General features: G+C 41.8%; 1 protein-coding gene across 6 annotated transcripts in view; it reads right to left on the reverse strand.

Annotated features, from left to right (window-relative positions):
• The window catches only part of LOC144085489 (Golgi reassembly-stacking protein 2-like), a 32,311-nt gene that overhangs the window by 13,649 nt on the left and 2,860 nt on the right, over nucleotides 1–15,802 (reverse strand). For 5 of the 6 annotated variants that reach the window (XM_077614813.1, XM_077614809.1, XM_077614815.1 and 2 more), the window contains exons 6-7: nucleotides 12,242–12,392; nucleotides 12,033–12,156 (exon numbers count right to left, since the gene is read on the reverse strand). In XM_077614813.1, the coding sequence (XP_077470939.1) occupies nucleotides 12,033–12,156; nucleotides 12,242–12,392 (275 nt within the window). The remainder of the gene's footprint in view (nucleotides 1–12,032; nucleotides 12,157–12,241; nucleotides 12,393–15,802) is intronic. The other variant, XM_077614810.1, reaches the window with a different exon arrangement.

Below are 15,802 nucleotides of genomic sequence, written 5' to 3' on the forward strand. Positions count from 1 at the left end.
CCTTTTCACCATCAAAAATATAGCAAGCAAGGTACCCCGACATGCACCTGCTCATGGCAGGTGTTCTACTGGTGTGTGCCCATAGCGAGCAATGATGATGTTGCTCACACTGGTACTCAGTGTGCTCAGGGAAATTGTCTTTCTGCCCGGACAAACTAAAAATTAGAGGGAACATTGGTTCCAACCCTCTGAAAAAACACCAAAAACAGGATATTGGATTGGAAAAACATTTTTATTTGTTCTAATTTGGCATCTATTTACAAAGTAACAAATAACTAGTGGTTTAATACTACTAAAATGTGTTTAATATTATTAAAATTAGACGGATTTCGCAGAGGGGAGAGAGACGGACAGAGAGGTGGGGGGGCTTTTTGCACGACAACGTGCTCGTAACTAACAAATTTAAGTGAACTTGGATTACGATGCAGACAAACTCAAAAATAAGTTTAATCTAACCTTACACTAAACTTAATTCTAATTTTGTTTTAAATTTTGATACCTTTCTTCTCCCGGCCGGGTTGGCTCTATTTGCCCCGCCTCCACCCTGACTTTCAGAAGCAACCTAGATGTTTGCTTTTGTATTCCCTTCAAAATATTCCCAAAATGATGCACACAAATGTCCTCACAATAGGAGAACGCACGACCACTTGCCAACGAGAAGTAGTATACACGCCATTCGCACTGACTAACGGGAAAAAACACTAAAAAAATGCAACGCTCCGCCCAGTGATCCCAGAGACATTACACGAGGGAGTTGCGACCAGAGAGACATTACACGAGGGAGTTGCGGAGAGAGACAGTGCCAATTATGTTCTTATGAGCAGCCTCTCGCGTCCGCCGTCTGCTCGTATATCAAAATTTGTCTCGTATATCAAGATAAATATTTGCTCAAAATTTTACTCGTATCTCAAATTGTCATATGTCGGGGCGCTCGTATGTCGAGGTACCACTGTATCTAGTTCAATACTAAAATGAGACATTCAGTATAACGGGGAGTGCGCGGGGGGAGAGAGACATTTTTGGACGGCAATGCGCTCTTAACATAAACATAAATTTAACTAAAATTAACTTAGATCCCGATAAAGACACCCTTAAAAAAGGTTTTAATCTTACCTTACAGTAAACTCAATACTAATTTTGTTTTAATTTTTTGTACTTTTCTTGTTCTGGCTTGGCTCTTTTTGCCCCGCTTCCCGTGGCCGGATGATTCGCCTAAAGACGTTTCCCCGACGGGCGTTTGACAGACGGACAGGTCGCCGAATGGACGTTCCACCGAACGGTCATTCGGCCGAACGGAGGTGATGTCGCGATAAGGCAAAAAAAAACGTCTATATACGTCCATTCGCCAAACGGGTCAAAATGCTCTCAAATTCAGTCAAATCCAGCCGAAAACAGCGTTTAATGATTAAATACAAATACTAGTATTTGTATATACAATACTAGTATTGTATTTTATACTAGTATTTTATTTAAAAGAAGACAAAGGAAATTCACATTCTTCGTCGTCTTCCTTCTTTTTTTTGGCTTGGTATTCCCATAGGTATCGTGTATACAGACTAGATGTCCGATGCACGTTGTGAGGCAACGGAGCTAGACGTCGTCGCTTGTCGGCCATTATAAGAACAGGGCCATTCGCCAAACGGCTCAAAATGCTCTCAAATTCAGTCAAATCCAGCCGAAAACAGCGTTTAATGATTAAATACAAATTCTAGTATTGTATATACAATACTAGTATTTGTATTTAATCATTAAACACATTTTGAGCCGTTTGGCGAATGGACGTATATAGACGTTTTTTTGCCTTATCGCGACATCATCGCGACATTTTACTGAGGAATTCACTTCCCTGGGCTCGGTTCTAATGTCCAAAGAGCTCCAGTATTTGTGTTTAATCATTAAATGCTGTTTTAGGATGAATTTGACCCGATTACTGTCATTTCACGGCTCGGTTCTGCTACATCTGCCCGCCCAAGAGTGCTTATTCCCGGGCTGCCATTGACGGTAGACTAATAAATTGAGAGTGATGAGCGGCAAAGGGAAATGAATCATTGATTTTTACTATAATTTGGACAATGCCGGCGGCGGGCCGGATTAAAAATCCTAACGGGCCGTATATGGCCCGCAGGCCGAGGTTGAAAAACTTGTACACACACGGGCGGGGCGAGCACGCAAATTCTGTTTCGGCGAAACCTCCGTTCGGCCGAACGCCTGTTCGGCCGAATGACCGTTCGATGGAACGTCCATTCGGCGACCCGTCCGTCTGTCAAACGTCCGTCGGCGAAACGTCTTTAGGCGAATCATCCGAGTACCCCCGCTTCCACTTTCACTTTTAGCCGGAGTTTTTAAGAGAAACCTATCTATGTTTGTTTGCTTTTGTTTCCCCTTCAAAATATTGCAGACGCACAAAAGTGTCCTCAAAACCACTTGCCAACTTGTCCAGGTGCTCCTTTCGTATTGGCGAGCCAGCTCTGTCACGCGTACACCACTCATGTTTTTTTGTGTTTAATATCGATTTTCATCATACGCCTTTTCTTCGCACTACCCTTCTTTGCACCTGCTTGCTTTGGACCCATTGTTTTTTCCCTTAATTCTGCACTGACTAACGCAAAAAACACGGAAAAAAATACAACGCTCCGCCCAGTGCTCGTAGATATTTTTAGATGAAGGACATGTGTTGAGAAAGACAGTGCACTGTTATCATAAGCAGCCTCTCGCGTCTCGGCCACCTGGCTGTCTCGTATGCTGGTATCTCAAAATTTGTCTTGTATCTCAAGGAAAATATTTGCTTGGAATTTTACTCGTATCTCAAATGTATCGTATGTTGGGGCACTCGTATATACAATATATTTAGATAGTAATACATTACAGCTTATAGCTGTAATATTTAATATACACTTTGATAATTGTACTTGTGCACTTCTGTAGAGGCGCGAAAAATGTAATAATGGGGGTGATCCTACTTCGAGGTTTTTCGTTTATCACGGCCGGTACTCGGACGATTCGCCAAAAGACGTTTGGGCGACGGACGTTTGGGCGACGGACAGTTCGCCGAACGGACGTTTGGGCTACCGGACACTTCGCCGAACGGACGTTTGGGCGACCGGACAGTTCACCGAACGGACGTTTGGGCGACCGGACAGTTCGCTGAATGGACGTTTGGGTGACCGGACAGTTCGCCGAACGGACGTTTGGGCGACCGGACAGTTCACCGAACGGACGTTTGGGCGACCGGACAGTTCGCCGAACAGACGTTTGGGCGACCGGACAGTTCACCGAACAGACGTTTGGGCGACCGGACAGTTCACCGAACGGACATTTTGCCGCCGCGGGATTCGCACGCTCGCATGTCTTTCAACCTCAGCCCGCGGGCCATATACGGCCCGTTAGGATTTTTAATCCGGCCCGCCGCCGGCGTTGTCCAAATTATAGTAAAAATCTATGACATCATTCATTTCCCTTACCGCTCATCACTCTCAATTTAAAGACTGCTCTCTTTCGTTGAATAATAATATGTTCTTAATGTTGAAAGTAAATTTGAAAATAAATTTTCACCTTCAATTGTGTCTTTTTTCTTATATTTCAATCCCCAGCTTTCATAAATTCGATTGCGTGTCCAAATGCTGTCAAATTTTTGTATCCATTCTGGCCCGCAAGTCAAAAAGTTTGCCTACCCCTTAAACACATTATCAATAAGCTGCCATTGACTGCGGTAGACGTCCGATTCATGTTGACTGAGGTGCAGATGATATTTTTGTTCTTAGTCTACCGTCAATGGCAGCCAGACGTGCGGCTAAATAAAAGTCTTAGTATACTTTTATCCCGGAACTTTGACAATTGTATTAAAAAGAAGACAAAGCAAATTCACAGATAGTCATCTGTGAGCTTTTTCAACCGTTCATTAACAGCAAGGTCTTTTCTCTAACATATCATATTTTCATCCAACGTATATTAATTGTAATTTCTTGTAAACTGTGTGTATGTATATGTGACATGCTAAAGTGTTTAATTTATTATTTCATTAAACAAATAAAAGTGGGGATGTTTCGATTGGATGTTTCCACCGGACATCCATACATAGTTTGTATTGTATTTGCAATTTTTCTTTTCCCACTGCAGATGCTATTTCTGTTATTAGAGCTCCATCTAGTGGATATATAATGCAAAGTTCTGATACAGTATTAAATGAGTGCTGAGTACTCTGCACCTCACAGTCAACATGAATCGGATGTCTACCGCCATCAATGGCAGCTTATTGAGACTTTTATTTAGCCGCACGTCCGGCTGCCATTGACGGTAGACCACATGTCTCAAACCGATTCCGCCGAGGGCCGCAGTGGGTCCTGGTCTTTGTTCCAACCGATCCAGTACCGACATTTTAACCAATCAGGTGTCTTCTAAAATAAGTAGCACCTGACTTTAATTAACTGATTACACTTGCAAAAGGTATCCTCGTGTTGAGTTGGAATGAAAACCTGCACCCACTGCGGCCCTTTGAGGACTGGTTTGACACCCCTGCAGTAGACTAATAACAGAAATAGCATCTGCACCTGGAGTCATCATGAATCGGACGTCTACCGCAGTCAATGGCAGCTTATTGAGACTTTTATTTAGCCGCACGTCCGGCTGCCATTGACGGTAGACTAATAACAGAAATAGCATCTGCACCTCAGTCAACATGAATCAGACGTCTACCGCAGTCGATGGCAGCTTATTGAGACTTTTATTTAGCCGCACGTCCGGCTGTCATTGACGGTAGACTAATAACAGAAATAGCATCTGTGCAGTATGGAATGTATTCTTATGCTTTTTATTAGTCAATAGGTTTATTTAGTTTAGTCACTAGAATAGAATTTTGCATGGGCTAGCGGAAATTTCCGTCCGTGACACCTATGAGTTGGGGGCGCGTCATCTACCATGACACACCCATTTCTTTGTTCACAGTTTCCCGCCTAAAGTCTGTACCTATGTCACATGACCTTTGTCAATAAAACTGGTCAACCTGTTGGGGGGAGGCAGGGAGTTCAAACTGGTCAGGCTGGAGGATAGATGCGCTCCTGCCGCTGGCTGCTCTGACCCCCTCCTTCAGCTGAAGCTAGATAAAACTTATCATGGCCGACTCTGTGTGCTTCCTCTAATTCGAAGTTATTGAATGTTTATCGATTAGATCCAACATTTTCTGGTGCCGAAACCCGGGAGATTCATTTCTGAATTTTCGGACCGCGGTGGACTGAAGGCCGAGAATTACTGACGTCAGCTACTCTTACTTTGAAAGAGAGGGCATTTCGGTCGATTGCGGCCCGTTTGAAGAACGAACCCCCATCGAAAAGGAGGAGGCACAAGAGACGGTAAGGGGCTGTTTAAAATTAATATTTAGGACAAGGCTGGTGGGAATCCCGTTTTTCTAATCGTGAGAAAGTCGAAGAAAAACGCCTCATAAATAGGGGATAAATTGTGCATACTGTTGAGAAGTACGTATGTCAGAAAAAAGGAAAATAGATACGTAAGGTATGCAACGAACGTACATTTAGTCGGTCTGGCCAACTAAATGTCGATCCAAGAGGTGGGCTGGTGACGCGGCTTAACCTAGGGTGGGGGTTAGAGTCCCCCCAAGATAGGGGTTAGAGTCCCCTTTGTTAAAAGGATTTTCGGAGATTGTTAAAAATAAAGCTTCCAAAAATACTGCACCCGATGAGTAAGAAAGCGCTAGATTAAAAAGTATAGTACTACTATTATATAAACCAGAAGCGTTTGTTAAGAACCGGAAGTAGGCCGTGACGCGCTTTAGGGCGCGCTCGGTACGCGCTTGGTATGCGCTCATGAATCGAGAGGATTGAAGAGAATAACGGTTAAAAAGACGGCGTAGACGGATAAATAGGATAATAAAAAATAAGTATTAAAGAGATAATAAATTAGATGGGACGTCCCTAAAGAATCGCCGTAAAATATCGCCTTAAATGTATTAATAGCGTAACATGTGACCATTGTTTTAAAAAAAAAAAACGTTCAAACAAAGGGACGTGAAGTAAGAAGATGTGAAATTCATGCTGAGAGATTTTCCTCATCATTGAAGAATGAAACAAAAACATGGTTAACATGCTTGTGAAGATTCTGGACAGAAAGGATGAGGAGTTGCTTTAGGTGGTTGTCTTTCCTCAAGAAACTTTCTATCTTCATGGAGAACAAGAATGATATGTTTTTCACAAGTTCATGTACTAGTCACACATTTCAAAATTGGGGCCCTCCCTATTAACATCATTGAACATGAGCTCAAGAGGTACGACCTTTGGCAAGATGAGCTAAGAGGAAGGCCTATGAGGAATTCTCAGAGAACCAAAATCTGAAGAAGGAACATGAGAATTCCCTTAAAAAGTCTGCCTGCTTTTGAATCTTGCTGAAGACACACACAGAACAAAGGAAGAAAATGGCCGAAAAATGTGGAGCAGGCAAGAAGCCCACTTTACAGCCAGCCCCCCTTCACAGATGCGGACACCCCTCACCCGACAAGCCAAGCACACCCGGTGCAAACAAAAAGAGGGGGGGGGGCTCGCCCATAGCTCTTACTGCCCATTTCACACCTGGACCCAGGAGAGAGCCCACACCAGCCCAGCCCAAGGCCCCCTCCCCCTGCACAAAGAGAGAGAGGAACCACAGCACGCAAATGCCACTGCAGGTTTGAACCTAAATCACTTGAGTCCGATTGTCTCCCCACGGAGGGGGAGGGAAAGAGAGAGAGACAGAGAGATGACAGTGTTGTAATATATTAGTGAAAAATTATGGGTCCTTTATTAAACACTGATATTTATATTAGGAAATGCCTAGTGAAAGGTTATTTTCCCTAAATTTTAATTGAGGTAACAGTGAGCACAGAAAATGGCTCTTATTTTAAATAAAACCGCCTTCTTAGAGCGGATAGGAATTCAGCCAGAGCTTTAACTATTGGTTTTAGCAATATGAGAGTGATTTGCGATTTAGACTCAAGTATTAAGAATCATCCAAATTATTAATGATATCAAACAAGAGAACAATGCAGAAATGGCATTTATCCAAATTATTAGGTACATTTAGATAGAATAATTAATTTAGGATAGGCATGATTTCACTGAGATGGAATAAACATCATGGAATACCGTCAGTGCACGGAGGGTATTTCATTGTTTGCCCATCAGCAGATGGAATATGCTTTGGCGTGGGTCATATTAATGACTATTAGAATATTAATGATATACGGATTGCATAAGCATTGAACAATTAATGTCAACCAAATGACATTAACCTATTTCTTTTGAGAATGATTAGGCTGATAAGACAGCAAAGTGGAGGTAAGCTGCCAAAAAGCCCAGACGTGGGATGGCGCTCTTCACCAGTGATAAAAAATTGCAGACCACTGATTTTTGAAAATGAGTGTAAGCATGAATGGTTGTTTGTTTGTCTTTTTGTGTTTCTAATTGGCCGACCATCAAGATATAATCAATCAGATATCAAGGTGGAAAATGATTTAGAAATTTGAAATCAATTTTTGATGAAAATTATGGGAAATTGTTTAGTCAAATGAAATTTTAATGGTAAAAGCAGCAGTACTCCAAACGTGAAATTTGAAGTGGAGAAACAAATCTGCTATGCAAAATTTAGGAGCACTGAAAAGACAGTGCTTGATACCAAATTCCAAAGTACTATTGATTTATTGTGATAATGGCATCCAAATTGTGTTAACAGAATAATTGACTGAATTGACAAAAGTTTCCATATTTCGTTCCGAAGAAAAAAAAAAAAAAATGGAAATCCAATTTAGTGGAATGTACCAAACGCCATTATTAACTACACGATTGGAACTGGAGGATGAGGCTAAACATATGTCTGCATAAAAGAAAAAACTTTAAAGAAACGCATTAATTTTGGGTTGGCAGAAGGAGACTGTGCTTCTCAACAGGAAACAAACTGGACCAGCGGTGGTCCCGGGAGCCTGGGTGCTCAACACAAGTGTTCCTGACCAACCAGCAGACATGAAAATAGCTGAAAAGGAGGATGCGGATCCACCTTTGCACTGTAAGAAGGTTCTCTCAGTTGAAACGTTTGAGGAGACAGGTAAGATAAACTTTTGACGTAATCAGACGTAATGGAAAGCACTCCAATATTGATTGGAAAGATTATTGCTCGAGGAGCAATGCAATAAACCATAAGGAACTTTTTATATTGGTTTTATTATCTCCATAAAAAAGATGAAAGCGTTTCAATTGAGACCAAACCTTCTTACAGATTTTTAAAATAAACAATTAGAAAGAAAATGGATAGAAATGTAACTAGATTTTAATTTTATTCCTGACTATTGAAAAATATTTATTAAGAAAGTTTTATAGGAGATGATTGGCAAACTCCGAAGACAATGGAATGTTACATTTGATAAAAAGACTACTAGTTTGGGATATTTTGAATTTCAAAAAACTGAGTTAATATGCAACGCAATACACATTGTTAAATGAATTGGGACTTGATTAGTATGCATTTTAAAAGTAATGGGCTTTAATTGCTCTAAAGGATACAATTATGCTAAAAATATTGACCCTGACAAACAAGGGGTGGTTACATTTTACTGGGTTCAATTCTATTTAGAATTATAAATGTGTGCATTTTGTTTCTGGATATTAATTGATGTGAATCTAAACTGTTACAGAGAACGGGAAAGCTGTTTTCCTGAGGAGAAAGCAGCCTGGTTTGCTTTTTGTATTTTTCCTATTCTTAGTATGATTAGTTAATTTGTGTAATTGTAGGAAAGGAAAAATATATATATAGTTCTTGATCTTAACAAGGAAGCAGTGTTCAAAATAGAATACCAGCTAGCATTTTTGATTTTGACTGATAAGGCATTTAAATTTTCACAAACTATAGTGATGGAATAAGTAAGATTGTTGCGATTTTTGTTCATTGGGGTATTAAGCCGAACCAAATAGCTGGAAGCAAATGTTAAGCACGTGTTTAGGACAACGACAGAACACAGCAGCTAAAGCAGCAGCGCAAACACTACACAGGTAGCATACACAACAACAAAACTGAGCCGATCTCAAGAACAGTCAGCAGACGAACTGTACAAAGCTAAAGGCCTACCGTGCCTACCAAAAATGTATTCCATAATTGAGCCATAAAATGTCTCAACAGGGGGGAGATATGGTGAACAGGTATAAATACCTATTTTAAAATTTTTGTAGGAACTGTTTAATTTGTTATTTTATTGATCTGTAAAGAACATGGGATCTCCAGAATCATCTGGAGTGACAATGGAGCTCATTTTTCAGACAGCATAGTGCAAAACATGGCAAAACAACTGGTAGAACTAGCTTGAGATTAACACCTTTTGAGATAGTTATTGGAAGACCATTCCAACTTCCTTTATGGGAAGATGACCCATGATGAGAGACTAAGGAAGGAGAGAAACTTATCCAAAGAACATGTAAGCTGCCGTGATCCTTTTGTCTATCTTGCAGGAGGTGGTGAAGCCAGGTGACTGGATCCTGATCCGAGTCATAAAAGTGAAGTCCTGGTTCTCTCCACGATGGGAAGACCCATTCGTGGCCCAACTCACCAACCTCCACAGCAGCAAAGATCGCTGAAAAGTCAAAGTCGATTCAGGTCAAGGTATTCAAGACAGGTGACTGAGTAGGACTGCAAGTCGGACGGTGTCAAAACCCTTGTCCGTGAAGAAACTCATCTGACGTCTACTCACCAGCCACGAGCACCCCTCACTTAACCCTGACCTCCCATAGATTCTGCACCTCTATACAGAAGCCACAGTGAGAGCTGTTGCCATCCACATCACAGTGACTGGACTGTCAGTGACAGCCTGGGCGTGTCTGAACGCCCCGCCCACAGAGACTCGAGTTGGAAAACAAGTGCAGGAAACATCTTGCCTCATCACTGGAAAGGCAGAGCCAAGCGGTCCGCTCTTGGATGGGGTCAGGGGACCCAATCTACATCAACAACATCGGGGTTCCCTGCGGCGTACCAGATGAGTATAAGCTCGCTGACCAAATTGCACGACTCCAGAACAGGACGGAAGAAGGGTTTGCAGCCATCCATGAACAGTTGTCGGCGACCTCCTTGATGGCCTTCCAGAACAGAATTGCTGTTGACATGCTCCTGGCAAAGGAAGGTGGCGTGTGCTCCATCTTTGGCGACCAATGCTGCACGTTCATCCCTAACAACACAGCAGCTGACGGGAGTTTAACCATAGCCCTGGAGGGTCTTCGATCCCTCAACAGCAAGTTGAAAGAACATTCTGGAATCGACACCTCAATGTGGGGCGAATTTGGTAGCATGTTTGGCAGATACAAACAGTTGGTTGTATCAGTTTTAATGTCAATCTCTGTTTTTGCTGCCATTCTCACAACTTGTGGATGTTGTTGTATTCCCTGTATTCGTGCGTTATGTCAAAGATTAATAACAAATGCCATAGAACCAGTCAAATCCGAAATGTATGCCTTATTGACATCTGGAGGCGAACCACGGGATGACGACGACGCCGACGCATCTGGGGATGAGGAGGAAATGCAGTTCATGGGACTGCCTGACATGTTCCCAGATGCTAAAGACTATGCCATTGACTTTTAAGTGTAACGTTTTTCTGTTATTTTTGTGATCCTGTAATGTGAAAATCTGAAAAGAAGAGGTTATGGGTGATGATATTTTATAGCAGAATCCGGATAAACAGGAGGGTTATGTTGGAATTATTTTATATAAGTTATCCTGATTCTGGTATGACTGTCGAAATGTTAGTTAATAGAATGAGAGTGTCTTGGGCCCTGGAAAGTTTCACCTTATTCAACAAAGAGGAACTACCCAGGGGGGGCGATGCCTGTTTGAACTATTGTGTGAGGGTTGCAGGATATCAGGAAGGTGACTGTAAAGATGTTATCTTGAAGGGGCATATGGTCATGATCAAAGAACCTTTTGTAACTGGGAGAGATCTCTCTCTCCTTTGATCAGCTTGAAACTTCCTGTAACTTGGACACTCCCAAAACACAATAAGAGACTTGGCAAGGGGAGATTTTATTCAGAGTGTGTCGACGGGCTGAGACGCGAACGGTCCGAGACCCTCTCATTTTTAAATAAAGTTTACTAAAATTCTCTGTGATTTCCTTCTTTACAGATTGGTGATACAAATGTCTGGTGTTTAAACCTAACAGCATCTGCACCTCAGTCAACATGAATCGGACGTCTACCACAGTCAATGGCATCTTATTGATAATGTGTTTAAGGGGTAGGCAAACTTTTTGACTTGCGGGCTAGAATGGATACTAAAATTTGACAGCATTTGGACACGCAATGTGATTTATCAAAGCTGGGGATTGAAATATAAGAAAAAAGACAATTGAAGGAGAAAATGTATTTTCAAATTTACTTTCAACATTAAAAACATATTATTCAACGAAAGAGAGCAGTCTTTACATTGAGAGTGATGAGCGGTAAGGGAAATGAATGAGGTCAGAGAGCAGTCTTTAAAATGAGAGTGATGAGCGGTAAGGGAAATTAATGAGGTCATTGATTTTTACCACAATTTGGACAACGCCGGCGGCGGGCCGGATTAAAAATCCTAACGGGCCGTATATGGCCTGCGGGCCCAGGTTGAAAAACTCGTACACATACGATCGGGGGCGGGGCGAGCGTGTGAATCCCGCAGCGGCGAAACGTCCGTTCGGCGAACAGTCCGGTCGCCCAAACGTCCGTTCGGCGAACTGTCCGGTCGCCCAAACGTCCGTTCGGCGAACTGTCCGGTCGCCCAAACGTCCGTTCGGCGAACTGTCCGTTGCCCAAACGTCCGTCGACCAAACGTCTTTCGTCGAATCGTCCGGTCACAATCACGGCCATGTTTGGTTTAACATTAACTACGATATTCGAGGGTTTACTGTATAGCTTTCACAAATATGAATGATGCCATACGCCTAAAAAAATGGCGATACCACCCTTAAAATGTAAATACTGTATTTTCAACAACTAAAGGAGAATACTGTGTTATTGTGACGACAAGAAACATAAGTACTTACCTGTCTGCAGTTCGCTAGGCATGGCGGGTGGTGCAGTACTGACTGACAGGCCAGACAGTGAGTCTTCAAGGCCAGAGGGTAATGTTGCAGCTATATGAGGTGGGGTCACAGCCGATAACTGGACCTGAACAATTATTTATTAATGTTATAATACTACTAAAAGACATGGTATCTCATGCTTGCAGGACTTAAAAAGGATAGTATTTTACAAGTGAGTTTGCCAAGACCTCAGTAAATCCATCCTTCAAAGGACTGACAGGCTCGCCAGAAGCATTTCCTGGGAAGCTGAGCTTTTTCCCCTCTTCAAAAGGTCGCGTGGGAATCCTGTGGAGGTATCCGTACCCAATCCCACAACCAAGGCTGGGTGTGTTGGGGAAATAATTCAAACAAAAAATGACAATTTATTTCAAATAAAATAAAAATAAAGTTTTTTACCTTTTACCAGTTTTTTACCTAGGTCTGCAATGTCTTCTTTGTCTGTCTTGCTACTGTAACCAAGTTAATTTCCCGAATACGGGATGAAATAAAGTTCTAATGTAATCTAACTTGAAAATTATACAATACAGAACAAGTATTTGCTACAACATAGCCAAGAGGCAAGCAATTTCTGTTTTTTTTTTTGTATATGACTTCCTCCCAGTCCTCTTCTGGATCATCCAAATGATTTTTGGCAAACTTCAGACAAAAAGTCTACTGCCTTAAGCAGAGTCACATGCCTGGCACTGCAGAATTTGAGTCCCTACCTAGTATTTTTGCTCACTGTTCTTGTGAGCACTTTGACACTATGGGATGAAACCTTCAGTTGTAGCATAACTGTGGCCCCTTTAAACCTCAAAGTTTCCACCTCTGTTGGTTAACCCTGAAGCTGGTTTTCATAACTATATCTCAACTATTTTCAGTTTCGGCCATGATTTCTATGTTTGAAATACGGTCTTGAGCCTTCTTAAGTAGAGTTTGCACTTTGCGCATACACTATTTTGATCAATAGAGGATATAAAGATATCATATTTAATTGTATTATAATAGCCCCAATTATTTATAACATGATTTTAGTACTTTTATGATGTATTGAATGTTGGTGTATAATTCATATTTTTGCAAGCTTTATTTCACTAATATCATTTTTTGTATAATACGTCTCATCTCTCATCCCATTTTATGAACTGCTTCATCCTCATTAGGGTAGCGGGGGTGCTGGAGCCTATCCGAGCTCACTCTGGGCCAGAGGCGGGGGACACCCTGAATCGGTGGCCAGCCAATCGCAGGGCACAAGGAGACACAACCATGCACACTCACACCCATACCTAGGGGCAATTTAGTGTCCAATCAGCCCACCATGCATGTTTTTGGAATGTGGGAGGAAACCGTCGTACCCGGAGGAAACCCACACAGGCCCGGGATGCCACATCTTGCCCCATCTTATCCGAACATGCAAACTCCACACAGGCGGACGTGACCTTGATTTGAACCCAGGAAACCAGAGCTGTGAGACTGACGGGCTAACCACTCACGCCACCGGGCCGCACTGTATTACACGTATATAGTTAAATTATACAAACATACAGTCCTAACAAAAATTTTGGGTACCCCTGATCTAGAGCTGGGCGATATGACAAATAATGTGATCAAGATAAAAAGAAAAGTTGATATCGATATTCATCGCATTTTTTTTTCAAATTTGAAACTCCAAACTTCTGTGAATAAGTAAATTAATGACTTTCCTCCTTATTCAAATTTGAAAGTAACTATGTTACCTTACTTTATCAGAAGAACATATGAAATATGATCATTTTAAGTACCATATTTACTCACATATAAGCCGCTTTTGTCGAACAAAAAAAATGACTGAATCGAGGGTACGGCTTATATGCGCATAAAAACACGACATGCAAAAAATTGTAAATGGGCGGCGCCGTGACACGATGATGTCACGACAAAAATGGCCGCTGCGTCACTGCGATACTTTCATTTATTTCAAAATAGAGAAAAGATAAACAGATAAATTGCTAAACGAAATTTATTTTGATGTATATGAATGAAATTCAAGAAAAAAAAAAGTATGCATCTATCTTGCATAAAACGTGAAAAAAAACTCACGTTGCCGTCACGGCTCACACGCTATCTTATCCGGGTTCAGGGCAGCATTCTTACCTAGCGCGCTGATTTATAAACCTAGTTATACGTGCTCTGAATGGCCAGACACTAGTAGCCTTGATTTTGAAATAAAACAAAATTCCACTTTGATTGTTTTACAATTCCTATGTTTTCCGCTGTTTTCATTAAAAGGCAGGCTGTACAGTAATCCCTCGATTATTGGAGTTAATGTAGACCAGACATGGCCGCGATAAACGAAAAACTGCGAAGTAGGGTCACCCCTATTTAAAAAAATATATTTATTTTTTATTTTTTACTTCAGTACTTCAGTATCGAGTTCTAGTAGCAAGCGGAGGACAGGGGAGTTGCTTCTGCTTGCGAGTTTAAGCGTGGATTTTAACATTTTTATGGACTTCCCCCAGAAAAAAATCCACGATGGAGTGAAGCCACGATAGTTGAAGCCGCGATATTCGAGGGATTACTTTTCGTTCAGCCACCTAGGCGGACAGCTTGGGGTGCTATAGTTGTAGTTTGAGTTGTAGTCTTTAGCAGAGAGCACCGCGGACGTTTCCAGCGGAGTTTGATTTAGTGTTCATCAAAGTAATGTGTTGTCAAAGAAGAATGCTCTACATTGTCAATTACAGTGGTACCTCTACTTACGAAATTAATTGGTTCCAAGACTGTTTTCGTAACTTCAAATTTTCGCAAGTCAAGATGTACTTTATATGTAAATTCTCTCATTTGTTCCACGGTCCTCACACAACTACCAACTAAAACCTTTAAAATCGTCAAAGTGTCTCAATTTTGTATGAAAGATGTCAGGAAACACACGGGAGAAAATTATAAGGAAATTATTTATTAATGTCTTAAAATAAATAAAGCATATGAAAATGTGCCATGCGCCGCTGAAATATCTCCCTCCGCGGCCGTTATAGATGTAATACCTGTGTTTGTCGGCCAGATGGCGGCAAGGGGGCAGTCTAGGAGGGCCAAAAGCCATCCACTTTGTAGTACATTTTAGACTTATACGCCTGCCCTGTGTGTGAGTGTGCGAGTGAGTGCGAGTGAGTGCGAGTGTGAGAGTGTGCGAGTGTGAGTGTGTGAGTGTGTGTGCGAGTGTGCGTGCGAGAGAGTGTGAGAGTGTGCGAGTGTGCGTGAGTGAGTGTGCGAGTGTGCGCGAGTGAGTGCGCGAGTGAGTGCGCGAGTGAGTGCGCGAGTGCGCGAGTGTGTGTGTGCGAGTGTGTGTGCGCGAGAGAGAAAATATGCCATGTTGCATTTGTCGTTTTTAATTGCTTAATAAGGGGAATTCAAAATAAATTAATGGATAAGGAAATGCATTTACTTTTGGGGGGATTTCGTAACCTGGATCGTTTTCTTATCTGGAGTCACTCATTTGCATATAAAAAATTTCGTAACCTGAAACTTTCGTACGTAGAGGCATTCGTGAGTAGAGGTATGACTGCACTTGGATTTGATATAAAAGAAGCTAAAGAATCATCTGTGTGCTTTTGTCTCACTCTCTGACCAGAGTATCTGGGTAGATGAGGTGTCCCAGCGCTATCAAAGAACATCGCAACGCTAAGCTAACTCGCTAATTTTTTCAATTAAATTTGACACGGTTGTTAAGAACGGCCGTTACTCTTCCACAGTCCAACCATTTATTCAACTTCACTTTT

This window comes from Stigmatopora argus, chromosome 12, assembly GCF_051989625.1.
Source record: "Stigmatopora argus isolate UIUO_Sarg chromosome 12, RoL_Sarg_1.0, whole genome shotgun sequence".
NCBI classification, from domain to species: Eukaryota; Metazoa; Chordata; class Actinopteri; order Syngnathiformes; family Syngnathidae; genus Stigmatopora; species Stigmatopora argus.